Consider the following 16,960-nt stretch of genomic DNA (forward strand, 5'->3'; position numbering starts at 1 on the left):
GGAAACCTGTCAACAAAAACATGTTTAAATATATTTTGAAATGTTTAATTACCTATAAGAGAAAGTGGTGTTGCTCTGTGACCAAAAATATGAATAACACTTAAATGTGTCAAATGTAAAATGGTCTTAATATTAACAAGTTATTGTATGCAGTAAATAAAAGTTGTATGCGATTTACTTACATCAGTTAGCACTGATGCTAAGTGAATTCTTTACCTTATCACAACAGATCAGCATTAGTCATTTTAACAAGCTGCTCATCTAAGGATTCATGTGGTGTCAGCAGACAGAAAGGTTTCCAAAAACACTCATTTTATGGTCAAATAAATACATTTAATTTAAAGTGTAAAGTTTGATAAATCATACATGGATCAACAAATCAAAGTGAGTGATACAGTACAGTCATTTCACTAAAAACGTACATTTTTTATGAAAAAAAAAGAAAAGAGAAAAAAAAGCAACCATTACAGTACACGGGGCTAATAATCACATGGATAAAATCAGTTTGGAGGAGAAATTGAACATTTTTAGGCATGCAGCCTCAAGGTAAAAATACCAGAGCATCAGTTCAGTTTTAACATACTTTACATGCACGTACACATACAGAGAAGTCGTCTCTGTAAAACACTCCTTCTCACATATTGCAGAAAACACACTTCACTTTGCATTTTTGTGTGATTTGTCTCATCAAAGCAGTAGAATTGGATGAAAACATTAGCTGCATACCACTTCTCATAATGTAGTTTCATAGATTTTTAAGAGAAAAAGGTAACAGCCTTGAGCTTGATAATCATTGCTGGGTCAGAAGCCTCTATTGCTTTTAAGCCTGTTGATCGATGTAAGAAATAAAACATATGCATACCAAGTATTACATTCAAATAAAAAAAGTGATATCCTTCCATTTTTGGTCCTTATAAGAATTTTTTGTCCAAGCTTATGGAACCGTTTTCCAGGTGCAGTTTTCAGTTGATACACAAGGTGGCAGCAAATTATGTGTCATATGGAGCAGCTGCCTTTCCCCCTCAGGACTCACAGAGGGAAACCACTGCACGCCACTGCAGCCACAACGATGCAGTTAACACCTTTACATAGTCCAGGAGTGTTGGAGTGGAAACATGGATTTGGATCTTTTTTCCTCTTAGTTAAAATGGAGGGAAAGCTGGGTTTAACTATTGTCAGGACAAGCCTTGTGACAGAGTCTACAACATAAACGGTCCTCCTGAGGATCAACGATGAGGTTTCCATTTCCTGTATACTGTCAATCTTGCGATACCTTGGAATCACTGTGAAGAGCGACGTGTCTGACGTGTTTTATGCTTGACCCAGGAGCACCACATCCACCGACTCAGGCTGAAAACATAACCGTCAGCTCCTGTACGCATGAAGGTGAGAGTACCACGCTTGATCTCTCTGCTCACGTGATGCACACGGAGAGTAACACCACCAGAGGAAAGAAGCATTATTCTGTTTGTTTTCACCTGCTCGGAGAACCAAATGTCTGGACAAGACCGAGTAAGACGTGAGTGCTGTGAAGTTAAGACCACAATCCAGTTGTTGTTAATCTAATTCAATTTGTTTTAAGCATTTCAGACAAGTTCTTATTAACCAAATCAGTTCTAAGTGACTGATAATTCATTTCAGAAATAAACGAGGAGCAAATTCTGACATTTAACAATTAATTAATCACCACAATCTGCTGCATATTTCCTGCTCTTCACTTCACATACTTGTCAAATGAACTGTGATGTAAATAAGGAGAAAGGTCGTGAAAATGTGGTGGAAACCCAAAGACAGACAACGCGTTCTGATGGACAAGACTTGTGAATGTGACGCCTTTTCAGTTCATTCTGTGTTACTCACTATTGACGACTGCTGTCACACAGCAGTATTTTATCAATGAACAAACACCCTTTTGATCGTGTGGCAGCAGAAAAACAACTAAAACATTGTCTCACAGGTAGAATGACTTTCACTTTCCGGTGAATGACAGTTAAGAAAAGAGGCTCGTGTGATCTCGGCGGGTCTGAGACGACATTAAACCACATGAAATGGACATGCACACAGCGAGTCATGAGAAGGTTTTCACAAAAACTAAAAAGCAAATTACCAAGAGGTCTAGTGCTTTATGCTGCTGCTCCTGACTCATAATCGTCACCATCAGTGGAAAAGCACCCCTGCTATTATTGTAAATGGTCTGCATTTGTTTAGCGCCTGAAAATGCTTCACATTAGCATGCGCGCACACACACACACACTCACACACACATTCATACGGCGATGGCGGAGAAGCTGCCATGCAAGGCCATGATCTGCTCACCAGGAGCAGTTTGGGGTTCGGTGTCTTGCTCAAGGACACTTCAACATGCTGTCAGGAGGAGAAAACCGGGACCCGACCGTGATAAGCGGCGGTCCGGCTCTGCTGCCTGAGCCCCCCCGCCCCCGTCCCCCCCCCCCGTCCCCCCGTCCCCCCGTCCCTGCACACAAGCAGCAGACTGCCCAAAGAGACGTTCAGTGTGACTGCTGAACGAGATCCGTAGAAATGTAGATTATATTGGAAGACAACTTTTTTCATGCACTTTTTTTTTCCAGGAATTGTGGGTATTCACTAACTGCAGATCAACATTCTTTATGATGTAGGCTGACACATGGAGCACTGCCTCATGGTGGACAGGTTGTTCTTAAAGAGCTTCTTGTAGCTACATTACTACAGTACTTTGAATAATACTAAAGGACAATATGTACATTTTAAAAAGAACAGCTGTAGTAGCTACTTTTTGTTTTGATTTCTATGCAGCAAGTTCTCTGCTTTCAAGAAAACAGAAATATTGTTCTTGAATTTGTTCCTTTGCAGGGTGACAACACTCTTTTTTGCACATAATTTTTTTAATCCCGAGTTCTTGCAGTCTGTGGGACAGGAGATACCCTCATCTCCTGAAGGTCAACCCCACGTGGAAATGGGTAGGGGCGTTATGAGATGCAGCAAACACAGCAGCGTGGAGGTGTTGTGCCTCTGTTGACGGGAGAGAGCACAGTGAGTGATTTGGACATCTGAAGTCCCAGTTAGGTTTTGTTGTCTGGCTGTTCTGATACTCTGTACACCTCTGCACACCAGCCCAGTCTGTTTGCCCCCCCCTCCCCCGATACAGTTAGGGGGCAGGACTGCTTATGGAAAGTGGCTGAGGAAAGTAGAGGAGGTGTAGCAGGGCAATTGGGCTGGTTTCAGATTGTGTCCTTCCTTCGTTCATTCTCCTTTAAGATAGCCGTTAGCGTCATTTCCCATCCCTCTGCTCCTCTCCCTCCTCCTCCCACCCCCAACAGTTCCTCCTGCCCCTCTTCCGCCCCCAGCATCCAACCGGTGGTTTGACCAACCGTCCTCGGGCCCCTCGTGGAAGCGCAGCCGCAGAGTTTTGCGGATGACCAAGCGCTCCACGATGAAGGAGGCGCAGAACCAGGGCACGGCGTACTCGGCCGTGATCAGTCCCATGAAGTTGTAGCGGAACTCGGAGTAGTCCCAGGGGCAGGCGTTGAACTGGCGCAGCAGCAGCCCCGTGCCAAACTCCCACAGGTACGTCCATAAAGTGTAAATGATGCAGCGCAGCAGCACCGGGCAGCGGCCGCGCAGCTTCAGGTACATCCGCTCCACGATGAGGATGCAGGTGCCGTAGATGAAGAGCGCCCACACACTGGTCACGCCGGGGAACTTCCAGTTGTAGTTCACCACAAACTCCCAGGCGGCTGTGAACATGACCTCGCAGAAGTAGCCATGGATGGCGTAGAGGTACCAGCGCGACAGCGCCGTCAGAGGTACCGGAGCCTCCGAGGTTTCCAAGGTCACCATCCTTCCTCTTGTTTTCACACAAATCTTCTGTCTGTGCTGATGAGGTCTCAGGTCTGAGGAGGAAGGAGGAGAGAAAGACGTAAGAAATGGACAAAGAGGCAACAAGGTCGTCAGACTTTTAATGAAAGCAAAGCCACAGACGTTTAAAGCCATTTAATGTGCTTATAGTCAGTAATTAATTCTCTATACAGTGGTTTTCAGTGGCGGACTCTGCACAAGGGATTCACAGGAAAGGAAATGAGCGCATAATCCATCTGAATTATATTTCACTGATATCAGCCATCAAACCAAACAGCCTGCTGCTGCTTCACATTAAAAGTACTCCACTGGCCAAACACGGGGTGACTTTTATTGTGAAGAAGCCACAGAAAAGATAATACATACGTCACTGCTGTTGGTGCAAACCATGACTGTTCATCACAATATATTTGAGTTGTGAGTTTTAAATATTTCAGTGAGTACTGGATGAAAAAAACCCTGCTGCCTGGTGAGAAGCTGCAGGTGATGCTCTGCACACCTACAACTTAGCAAGTAATGAGCTCTTTTTACTGTGTCCTGCTGTTGCGTGGAAAACTTCTTGCACAAAATCATCACGGCTGTGATTTTTTTGGCTGCACTGTAAACAGATAGGATGACTAGTTCAGTCTATATTTTGACAAATACTGGTCAGCCTCTGTCTTGATGAGTGTGTTTAATTAGGATCTAATCCTACACAGACGCGGCTGCACACGATTCGCCTGACCAAAGCATTTCCAGTAGGCAAGATACAGTCACAGAGAGGGGCACGAATAGCTCTTCTTAGCTACTTTCTATTCTGTTCTTAACACCAAAATCCACTCAGAATCAGTCCCCAAAAGGAGAAAGAAGAAATTCTAACATTTACGACTCAACAGCCCAGAAGCTCCTCACACGTCAAACAGGGTGTCGAGGTCTCGGTGACCCAGCTTGTACAACACAAGACTTCAACCCTGATCCCGATCCAGCAGTTCACACACATTCATACATTTTCCACCACAACATGTAGCAGTTGCATTCTTCTGTCTGAAAGCTGCTCACTGAGAGTCTGCTGTTAACCCACACTTGGTGTTATGACCACTAACCACGGGTGTTGCCAAATCAATCCCAGCTGAAATCTCAAGGATTACAACTTTAATTACAAATGGTGCCAAGCCGAAGTTCAATTAAGGACACAGCAGTGAAGGTCTGAGCTGGAGAGGGCTGAAATTAGAGACAGCAGGACAACGGAGCACTTCAGCTCTACGGCCTTCCCTCGGTCGATGCTATTTACTGACTGACTGAGGGGGTTTCTTATGTAAGGTATAGCTTTATCATCTGACTGCCTACATCATGTGCTCTTTTTCCAAATCCCGCAGCTTGACGCACGCTGGCTTTGGTATCAGGTGTCATGAGGCCCACGCAGGGTTGGATGATCCTCTATTCTATTTATCACACCGCAAGTCTGACGAGAAACACTGACGGCGAACAGCATCACACCGAGGAGTTCAAAGACCGCATAGCCGAGAAGGCCACTGAGAGTATATCTTCTACTATACAATGCCTCCAGAGGAAACGGTGTCATAACAGCAGCCATTATACAATGGATCATAACCGATCTGTAAAATACAAGCTCACAGAGAGGTTAGGAGTACAAAAGCCTGTTTGAAGAACAAAAGCCGATTTTTTGGCTCTTTTTGTCTTCAAAGGCTGGCTGGGACCCAGAGTGGGCCCATGGGGATTAGCACATTTCCCAAACAAGGAACAAGGGTTTCATGTGAGGAACTGGGCCACAGCGATGGACCAACTGACCTCCCTAAACCCTTTATACCATCTTTTCACTGCCTGCCTGGGAAAGTCTCCCTCGCTTCTCATCTATTCAAGCAGGCCTGCGTCACACAGTGTTTTGCATTCAGATTTTGAGCATCATGCTTTGACCTGCTGAGAGGGCTAAGCACAGAAAAATGGCTCTATCACCTCAAAACATCTCAAATTAGATGTTAATCATAGCAACAGGCCACTCCACTGTGAAAAACATCCATACAAGAAAGTGTAAGGGAATAATTCAACATTTTTGGAAATACGCTTATTTGCTTTCTTGCTGAGTTAGATGAGAAGATCGATACCTGTTAGCTTAGCTTAGCTTAGCTTAGCCTAGCAGAAAGACTGGAAACAGGGAAACAGTTAGGATTGGTCAGATGGTATTACATCAAGCAGAACCTCTAAAGATAACTAATTAGCATGCTAAATATTCCAACAATGACAACTAAACATACATAAACAAGAGTTTTTGAGATGCTGATAGGAGGATTTTGTTAATTTTGGACAGAGCCGAACTGTTTCTGGTTCCCGGTTGCAGCCTTAAATTTAGACAGATCTGAGGCATTTGTTTAACTAAATAATCATTGGTCTGTTTCAAAGCGCTCTCTCTGTTTGCTACCAGGTGTTACCGCACCCCCATCTCTCACCCAAGAGTCACATGCCTTCGTTCTGCCCATTCGCTTCTCTCTTTTCACAATTCAATTCCCCCCGCTCTCTTTGCCTTCGCCTGCACACACACCTCTTGTTCAGCGCTCACATGCCCGCTAAACTGCTAATGATGACAAACTTGGAATGCAATAATCAGCCATGCAACAGTCAAACAGCCACACGGCCTGCAGATAAACACAAAGGTAGAAGGAGGCACGGCCGAGATATTTCACCAAATCTATATGTGTGTTGGATGTTGATAGTCTTTTCATCTTTGGGATACACACAATGAATATCTTTTGGAAAGATTTCGGTTTCTGTTCGAAAACCATAAATAAGTATCTCATGTTCTCAGCACCTCTTGTTTGTATACCAGAGACATCAGGATTATCATAATGGCTGCCTGAGAAGTTTGGCAGCCTCTCTCTGTCTTTACAATGTATTTTACACTGTCAACACCAGCGGTCAGATTACCAGAAATCCCTCAGACTGTTTACTGTGCACAGATCTGTTTGTGTCACGAAACAGCAGACAACAGGTGTGTGGATTCTTGCAAAGGCAGATGATGCGAGTGACTGAACGGCTACTTTTAACACATTTATTCTTTAACAAAGTGAACACGGGGAAGTTGAAACCGAAGAGCAAATTCCTCTTCGCTACTGAAATGAGCGAGGTGTGAAATGCACACAAACGCCGCCTTTATCAGCTGCGGTTATGGTTGCTGAGAGGTTAGCAGCCTAGCCTTGTATTCACGCCTGATAAATGTACATTTACACTCAGATTAGTCATTTGATATCATGCTACTATCATTAAGAAGTAGAATCAACAGTGTATGGCTCCTTTTAATTAGCTGATCTGACTGTTTTCCTTTGCTTTGCAGCATGAACCCTGACTGACTCTAACAGTCATGAGGTTGAACATTAACACGGGACAAGCCACATGAATTGTTACCTGACTATTTTGCTGCTTACTCTATTTTGGGGCATTTTTTCCCTTTATTAGACAGGATGCAGTTGTAGCTGACAGCAAATTTAGGGGAGAAATACCCAGGATGACATACAACACAAGTCCCTTCAGACTCAAACCAGGGTTGCTGTGATTTCATGGTCAGACTCTTCAAACCCTGAGCTGCCAGAACGCGCCCACTTACCCTTTCTGTGTGCGTATTTAGGCATATTTATTGACTTGTTGCCTCAGCGTGACACAGTTCACACACTGGGTGCTATTTGATTCTGCTGCTGTTGTTGTTGCAGCTGTCGTAGGATATCGCCCACCAACCCACCACCCCGCCAGCTCTCCCATTGGCCCAAAATATCGATCGGCAAGGTTCCTGCCAGCTCTTGCTGCGGCAACCCGCTTCGCCGTTGCACTCTATTGAACCCCACTACAGGACATCACAGCGCGATGGAGATCAGAATGGCAAATGCGATAGAGCTGCCTGCTTTGTAAACCTCTCGATGACCACGGGGAGACACAACGCAGGCAGGGTGCCGTCTGAACTGAAAGGGAGGGAAGTTTAACCATGGAGGTTTGTCTGAGGACGCAGAGGGAAGACACCGGCTGAGTGTGAGCTTGTAAATGAAACAGAAAGGGAACAAGCATTGAACAGAGGGTTCTGGTTAAAAACAAGGCTGAGGGGTCTGTCAGATAGACACTGCGATGACAAACAGAGAGGAGCGTGACGAAAAGACAACGATACGGGAGTCAGCCAAGGTTGAATTCTACAAAAAAGACAAAAACAAAGAGGCGCCTTCGCTGCGATGACAGCTTACTGACAGCTGTGAACTCTGACACCATGATTAAATCAGAAAGCGAACCCATTGCTGACCCCTCATCACGACATAATCCCTGTTCATGTTCTGTGGCTCCCTGGCTGTGGCACAGAGCCCAGGCCTATGCAGACTTCTGGAAGGTCACTTTGGGAGGCTGCGGCGTAGCGTATAGAAACCAGCAGCATCCAATGCAGTTAGGTTCCAGTGACCAAGGTGACCTTATCACCGCGTCATCACCGGTGATGGAAACAACAGCTGCCAGAAACATGCCCTTGTAGAAGCATCTGTTCTCACAGATTTCTGTTTTCTAGCGTATTTTCCACTGACAAGCCGACAGGACGGCCCAGAAACAATTAGACAAAAATGATGTACTCATGCAGTGCCGCTAACCTGAAACCTGCACAGACAGGTTTAAATCTTCCTGAGTCTGCACTAATTGATCCTGATCAAATGTGCTTCTCTGTGTGTGTGATGAAGAAGAGGAAGGACGGACAGAGCAAGCGTTGGGGGTGAGGGAGCAGGAAAACTTTACGAGGCAGCACAAAAAAACAAAAAAAAAAGAGGAACCCCGATCAATCAAACAGACAGCTCAATTACCCCTGAAACTGCAAGCTGGCTCTGACCAGCATCACATCTGCATCTGGAGCAGGTCTCACCAAACAGAGCTGAAACACCCCTCAAAGACGTAATGCGCTTTGTTTGAAGTGTCATTTATAAAAAAATGTTTCTGTTTTGATCGAACACCAGCCGCAATAATCATTAAAATGCGAGGACAGCAGCGCACACTTTCCTTCAAACACACATGAAGTGATGAAACCTTAATAATCATTCTGGCCAAACACGGCAAGAAGGAGAGCTTGTAAAGTTCTGATGGCGGAGAAATTAGATTTCCAAGTTGTAATTTGTAGTTTGGTTTTATTGTCCTTTTGGAAAACCCTCTTTGTGTCAGTGGCAGCTGTCAGATAAATACAAGCACAACAGGAAAGACTTAAAAACCAGATAAACAACAACATCACCACCAATCAGGAATGGAGTCCAATGCAACTGACACAAGCGTCATATCACCAGGATTTGTTTGACACAGCTAACAGAGCCCATCCAGAGTCCAGGTTACCATAAGAGGAGAAGAAGAGGAAGAAGAAGAAGAAGAAGAAGAAGAAGAAGAAGAAGAAGAAGAAGAAGAAGAAGAAGAATCCTTTATTAATCACTACACACAACATGCTGAGTTACAGAGTCTGAAACTGCACATGCCATGCTTAGGTGAAATTATTTCTCCGCTTTTATCCCATCCTGGTGAGTCCTTCCTCCATGGCAGACCAGGAGCGGTGGGCTGCCAGCCAACAGCAGTGCCTGCTGCCCTTTAACGGGCCTTTCTGTGTGGCATGTTGTTTGTTGTTTGCATGTTCTCCCCGTGTTCACCTGGGGTTTCCTCCTTAAAAAAAACCCACTAAAAACATGCAAGAAGATCACCACCTGACCAATGGTGACGAGAAAGGAACTGGATCCCCGGGCGCCGGTCGGCTGGCAGCCCACCACTTCTGGTCTGCCGCGGAGGAAGGACTCACCAGGATGGGTCAAATGCAGGGGAATAATTTCACTGAAGCATGTGCATGACGTGTTGTTTGTTCTTCAAAAAAGCATGGAATGTGCATGTGTGTGATTAATAAATTAAAGTTCTTCTTCTTCTACTTCTTCTACTTATTGAGTCAGCTGTATTTTAGAAGATAAGGATGGATTTGAGGATCAGCTGGTCCACAGAGGAGGTTCAGGCACTCCTTGAGATGAAGAACATCAACGGCTCGATCAGAGAAGACATACAGAGAAGAAGATAACTTCAACAAAGCAAGTTTCTTCAAAAACACTTTTCGCTCATTTCACACACACGTGATAAACAAAAGACTTGACGCTGCCAGTTGCAGGGTTTCAAACTAGCACACCTCTGCCTCCAGCCTCCACACCATCCGCCCTAAATCCGTAACTTCCCCGAGAGACACATTCAAGTTTCTGGGTATCACAAACGAGCACGGCTTGAGATAAAGCTGGAGAGACGCCATGAGGACTGAGACTAAAAGCCTGCACAGCCAACAGAGGCTCATATAACTTTATAGTGGCCATCCTTTTATATCGGTGAGGTGAAAGCCTGAACAAAACAAGCAGAGTGGTGGAGGAGGAGGGCTCCACGTAAACAGAGCGGTGGGAGCTGCACTCTGAAGGGCTCACATCCAAACGGCTCTATTGATTTGGAAGAAATAGAAGCTGAGGTTCATAACTCTGTCCCTCACATTGTACATGTTAAAGTTGCTATGACTATGACTCTGAGTTATTGCGTACTAATAAATATATGTTCTGAAAACATCACAATATTTGACGATATGTCAGCATCTTCCAGTGCTAGTTAGCATCTGGTTATTCGTCTATAAAAAGAATTATATTAATATACTTCTATTGTGATATACGATTAAGTGTACCACGGCATATCATAATATATAGTTTTACTTGTGCGGCATAAAGGAAAACAACTTGTATTTCACTGTGCAAGCCTGTGCTTCAGAATGACAACTCGACACTGTTTCAATTTTTAAGTTATCTTTCAAACAATAAAAATACTGAACTTAAATACTGTTTCTCTCAGGAACAACGTATAACAACCAACAATATAAAAAGTGAATGAGTTCGTTGGGATATGAATGAAACTGAAGCGGGAGATGAATCACATGGGGACTCAGAATCAGCCAATACCCTGACTGTAGGTATTAGAAAGAGGAGGAAAAAGCGTGATTGCTACAGCTCTAAACCGTCTGACATGCACTTTTGATGGAGCACACTGGCAGCTTCAGGTGTCACTTCAGGGGTCACATTAAGAAGTCAGAGCCCCTCTTGTCCCTGTACAATCTGATGGTACAGCGTGGAGTCTGCTCTCTCATCAGTGTGGTGCTTTGTCTTCAGGACCAAGAGCACACCGTGTTACTGTCTCCTCTGACTGTTAATCTGAAAGCTGCTGGAAGGTCCTCTGTTGTACCTCGTCTTCTCTGTAATTTACTCTCTGCCTATCTCTGAACCATCCAGTAAATATCCCTAAAATCACCTTTAACCAAACAGACTTTTCCAGATCAAACCCTGTCTGAAAGTGTCTTCTCACTCTTCCCCTCTCTCATCCCCCTTTTACTCCCCCACACTCTCACGACAACTCTTGAGCTCTTTGCAGTTTAATAAAAGACCCTAAGACATGGGAGCTAAGCCCCCTGTCCTGAATAGCATGTGGGTCATGCCCTGTAGATTAGAAATCTTGGAGCTGCTACAGAGAAAGCAGGAGATTTACTGACATGGTCATCATGGTGCTGTGGAGGGTAATGCCTCTAATGGGGGGATGCACGCGCATGTTAATCTGTTATCAGACAAAGAAGCTTTATAATCAATCACTGACAATGCATAATTGATGCTGGCTGCTCTGCGAAGGTTTCAGGGACAAAGATCTTTGAAAAACAAAAGAGGTTTTCAGCTAAACTGTCACCTGCTTGGAACAAAGTGAAACGTTTAGCATCCTGTTTTGTGTTTTTGTGTGTTGAGAGTTTTACATAATTCAATAATATATCAGCCAATATTCACATGTCACTTTTTTAATGAACAAGCACAAGGACTGAACTGTGACCAAGACATGTGCGAGAAGACACATTTTTCTGTTAAAAAACAAACTTGTCAGTGTCTCTGGTGAACAATTTAATGTTGACACTCTCTCGAAATGACCTGACACATATATTCGGCGTATCAACACTGCAATTTCCAGGCCATTATTAGCTAGCGTGTGCATGCCAATACAAGCCGACACTGGTCAGGCTCTATGGTGTTTGCTAGTTGTTTTGCTGTCATTTAAAACCTGACTTTGTGTGCTTTGTATATTTCCTTAAATGTTCATGTTAGTGTCTTCACTGTGGAACATTTTGTTCCCGGGCTGTGCAGAAATAAAGTGTTGTCATTACTGTGACTTGGTTTCAACATACCTCCCTCACAGGGGACATCAGGATTGGGAAAGTCACTTACTCGCCTCAACAATGACTATTTGTGTGCCTTTGTTTTCTAATTGGGCAGCACCTACTGGAGGTCATCAGCACATGAACAACAAGTCTTTTGTTAAAGAATCTTTAAAGTGACACTGAAGGAATCAGCAGCCTTTAGCAGTGGAGCGCCCTTCAAAGCAGCTGCGAAACACAAAACTCGACTTCCTCCTTAAAAGCCTATTAAAAGACCACAAAAGCCACAGAAACAATCGCAATCTGATAACTCTGTCGTAGATAACAGGCTGCTGACCTATTAACCTTATAAACAGTGCTTGTAAAGGCCTACTTTTATACTGAACTGAACGTGACACCTTGGACCAGAAATAGACTGAGCGTACCACTGACCTGAAGACGGTCAGAATCACAGCTGAACGTCGCAGATGTATGAACCGTGCTGCGTTTACTTACTGATGTACGTACTGAGGTGCAGCGATGCCACCGCTTAGCCGAGGACAAACGTGAACAAGCTGCACAGTCAGCGACTACGAATCTTTGATGTGTGAACTCCACCTCCATCCTCGCTCACACTCAGGAACATTTTGGTTCTCGACAATGACCTTTTCTACGCCTTTAACCTCCACGTGCCCAGCATCCCCTGTATGGTCTGCTAAAATAAGAAGCAGGAACTGAAAAACCTGCATAAGTGCATTATGACAGGCAGTAAGCGTGCACTAAATATTACAGTAATTTAGACCACAACGCTGAGGTGGGCTGAATGTTGTTTTTTTCTCATTTTGGGATTCCTTGCTGTGAAGGTTGGTGTGTGGGTTACAAAAAATGTCAATGCAGGCAGTGTGAGGCTGGGGGGGGGGGATATAGGCTACAGAAGGGATTATCTCACCCCAAATGATAGTGAACTGCAGGCCTTATATGGAATAAATCGATGAGGGATTTTGGAAATCCAAAACCCACAGCCTTATAAAGCAGCATTTTTCTGCAGAAGGCATCCGACAATGTGACCATGCTGAAGAAATGAAATTATGACAGCGATGGATCGGCTCTTGTGCATGAACTCCAGGGGTTGTAATTACGCTAGACGACCAAAGTCATCTTATTTTGTCCCTGGAAACTACGGGCCAGTGCGCAGGCCCGGCTGCTGGGACTCCGCTGCAGCATCACGCGTCCTTCCCACTGAGCAGTGCGGTACGGTTATCTGCAAGTACTAATAAAAAAAAGCACCCTGGAATTTGACGAAGGGGACTTGGAAACAGTTTTATCCCGTCCAAAGCATCACTGACATCCACAATACTCGAATCGAGACAATAAAACACCTCTAGAGTCTTCTTTCTGAGCTTACATCGCCAGTCCTTTCCGTATTTGAACAGGTGTAACAGCACAACTGTGCATCAAAAGCACGCCGAATGAAGAGGAACGCATCCTGGTTTATAACAAAATGTGCAGCTGTTTACTTCGCATTAATTGCGGTGCACTGAACACTGAAAACGCGCTTGCACAGCTGCCAACTTGCAAGCAAACACTGATTAAAAAGGTAACAGAACGCAATGTCCAGTCTAAGGCTGGGTTAAAGGCGAGAACCAGCACATTTCAATGCCCCAAAGCGCCACACACACGTATGCTGTCCCCATGAATAACCATGCTTCCTGAATCCGAACATGCTGGCTCCATGTCGCTGAGCAGTCGGCTCCAGGAAACGGACATGAATCATCCTCAGTGCGGGTTTTTTGTCTTACCTTCAGATGGAGCTCTGCGGTATCTCTCTCAGCACACAGGCCGGCGGATAGAACACATCACCCGGCGAGGTTGTGCAGGATGTAGCGGTGGCCGTCTGAGGCTCGTCTGTTGTCCCCGGCGTCTCCTCCACGGTGTCTCTGCTCTCCGATTGGAAATTGACACATTTTACTTCCACTGCAGCAGCAGGAGCAGCAGCAGCACATGCTCAGACAGACTCACGCACTTCTTGCATCTTTGGTTAACTCTTTCTTCACCGCAGCCCAGTGGGCAGACCTCCAGACCGGCGGTTACTTGACTGGAGGGCGTATAAGTCATTGAGTGGACCTGAAGGATGGCACACAGGCTTACCGTGAACACACAGTGGAGAATGCATAACTCGCAGTAACACTTTACCTAAACTCCATAAAGCTGTAAGCAGATGTAAAGACATTTATAACAGTTGTGACAACATGAGACAACACATCTGTTCCTTCAATATGAACCTAACGGTAACGAACACTGCTAGCTAGCTTAGCTTACCACAAAGACTGGAAACAGGAGTTAGCCTCCGTCCAGAATCCGCCTACTAGCAATCCCAAAGCGCACTCAATAGCACGTTGTATTTTGTCTGTTGAATACGTACAAGAATAAAATGTAAAATTGACCATTTGAAACAACAAATTGTCAGTTTTACACTATGAGCGCTTATTTTTGGGTTGCCAAATATCCAGCGGTTTTCCCCGGTTCCAGCTACGTAAACTAAGCTAACAGACTGCTAGCTGTAGCTTCATATTGAATGGACAATTATGAGAGCTGTATTAATTTCCTCTATCTTCTCATCTAACACATAACTTTTTATTAAATAAAATATTTAAGCTCAAAAGACAACAGCATGGCGTAATTGTAGGTACTATAACATAAAGAAACTCATATAGTCAAAGCTGAGTCAAATCCAATTAAAGCTAACGTTAGCTGGTGAGATAGCCACGGCTAGCGTTGGCTAAATCTAAATTTGGGCCTACGTACTTTCTCTCCCTGGCTTTTTTGTGTAATTGAAATATAGCATCGATAATGAATGAGCAACTTGGTAATTTAGTTTGGTATCTGACTAAATGAGGTTGTAGCCAAATCCAGTTACCGCCATAAAGACAGTCAAACTCGTCCTGCTGAAAGCTAGCCTAGCCGAGCCTAGTAATGGCTGCCAATGTCTCAGCATTTGCCAGATTGAATTCAGTTTGGCCGAGCTGCTTTCATGTTAGATATCTCATATATTGTTTTCAATACATACATTTCATATTAAGAAATGGTAAAGGAACGGTGCATTTGCAGGTGCGTCTGCTTTACATATTAGCCAAATACAGAATAAAAGTAGCAGAAAACATGTTAAAAGTGGATAACATTGTGCAAACATCCCAGAGTGACATAGAATTTCACCTGGTTGTAAAATATTTTCCTCTAAGAGCTCAAAACAAGTAAGGTGAGGTAATTACTGCCCTCATTCAAATTGTTTGCTGTAGGTGTGTGGAGTCATTGTTTTGCTTACAGTATGCCAAAATGTGATACTACCTTGAATTTCTAGTTAAAACACATTCAATTCTCAGAAAGCATACATAATACACAAACAGGTGCATCATTTCTAAACACTTGTTTTTTGGAGTTTGAATAGGTGTAAACCTTCACACATACATAGAAACACAAGAACAGGTGACACCAGCACCAATAATAATGTCTTGTCTGATTTAGGAGTGGTGTTTTTAGGTGTGCAGCAGCCTGAAACTCATACACCATTATCAGTGTCATAAATGTCAATGACGGCACTATAGTTTAATCTCAAACTGTTTCCTTTAGCAAAGTAAGGGCATGTGGTGGTGTCACCATGTGTGGCAGAAAGAACTGCTTTAATCATTTACAAACAAGTGCTGAGCTAATGACTCCCATCAGCTATTACAGGAAGTCCGTCAACTAATAAAATGTCTTCCTGTTAACTTGTTAAAATTTATTCTTGAGTCATGGACTGTGACAGACACCATTACATTCTACCAAAACTAAAACCTAAAAGTTTAATATTTTATTAATAAGCAACAAAACGCACCTTTTGATGGATTCAGCGCACCTGAGGATTTTTGCTGCTGCTGCCTTACTTGGTCTGGTAGATAATGTTACCTCGATACGGCAGAAGCTTTCTGCCATTGTCAGTAAGTCTTTGAACAGCTCCAATGAAAACCTTGAAGGCCAGACTCCAAACTTACCTGTTCTCTGTTCTGTTTTGAACTAAATGTTTGTTCTTCCATTGTTTTCATTGCCTTTTGTAAGGCGTTGAACTCTACCACTCCCAGTGGAATACTGGCCTCCCACTCACTGTTTAATTAAGTGAAGCTTGTACACGAACCGACTGGTCGATTTCACTGTGAGTCAACATATGAATAACCCTGGTCCTTATAAACCAAATCAGCTGTCAGGCATGGGTGTAATCCCTCTTTTCATGCTGTAACAGCGATCCAAGAAACACCCGAGCACCACTTTTGGTTGTGTCCCACTCTCCCTGATGCTGAGTTCACTCAACAATAGTTAAAGTTACTTTGACAAAATCTTTGTTGTTGCTCTTAATCAATTTTCGCTTTCATTATTTATTAGTTATGAGGCTGTTAACATTGTTTTCTCTGCAGATATATCTTAATTTTTAAGTCATCCTGGTTATTCTGAAGGATGTGCAATGTGTCCATTATGTCCGTGGTAGCACAGTGGAATGGTGGCGACACTGTTGCCTCACAGCTAGAAGGTCCCGGGTTCGAGCCTCGCTGTGGGTGCTGGGGGGCATGTCCTCCACCATGCCTCCGTTGCCTGCTGCTCGAGGAAAGAAGCCTTTCTGCGTGGAGTTTGCATGTTCACCTGGGGTTTCCTCCTTAAAAAAAACCCACAAAAAACATGCAAGAAGATCACCACCTGACCAATGGTGACGAACAGGAACTGGGTCCCCGGGCACTGGTCGGATGGCAGCCCACCACTCCTGGCCTGCCGCGGAGGAAGGACGACCAGGATAGGATAAATGTGGAGGACAAGTTTCACCAGTTGCATGTCGTGTGTGCATGAAAAAATTGTGTGACACATAAAGGGGATTGTCCCTCCGATTCTTCATATTTGAAGCTGATGGAGACTTTGAGA

General features: G+C 44.1%; 1 protein-coding gene across 2 annotated transcripts; it reads right to left on the minus strand.

The window, feature by feature from the left end:
• Window positions 1-315: 315 nt before the first annotated feature.
• tmem229b (transmembrane protein 229B) lies at window positions 316-14,143 on the minus strand. 2 transcript variants are annotated; one of them, XM_070980044.1, is made up of 2 exons: window positions 13,819-14,143; window positions 316-3,890 (listed from the first exon to the last, which is right to left on the minus strand). In XM_070980044.1, exon 2 carries the CDS (start codon window positions 3,835-3,837, stop codon window positions 3,241-3,243), a length of 597 nt encoding a protein of 198 aa, XP_070836145.1. In that variant the 5' UTR covers window positions 3,838-3,890; window positions 13,819-14,143; the 3' UTR covers window positions 316-3,240. The 2 variants fall into 2 exon arrangements, with proteins under 2 accessions (XP_070836145.1, XP_070836146.1); XM_070980045.1 differs by lacking the exon at window positions 13,819-14,143 and adding an exon at window positions 13,399-13,431 and having other exon boundaries at window positions 322-3,890.
• Between the last annotated feature and the right edge of the window lie 2,817 nt (window positions 14,144-16,960).

The sequence above is a fragment of the Chaetodon trifascialis genome, chromosome 14 (genome assembly GCF_039877785.1).
Source record: "Chaetodon trifascialis isolate fChaTrf1 chromosome 14, fChaTrf1.hap1, whole genome shotgun sequence".
NCBI classification, from domain to species: Eukaryota; Metazoa; Chordata; class Actinopteri; order Chaetodontiformes; family Chaetodontidae; genus Chaetodon; species Chaetodon trifascialis.

What these genes read in the sequence shown, in the direction of transcription:
- tmem229b (XM_070980044.1), bottom strand. Translation starts at nt 3,837, where the DNA reads ATGGTGACCTTGGAAACCTCGGAGGCTCCGGTACCTCTGACGGCGCTG.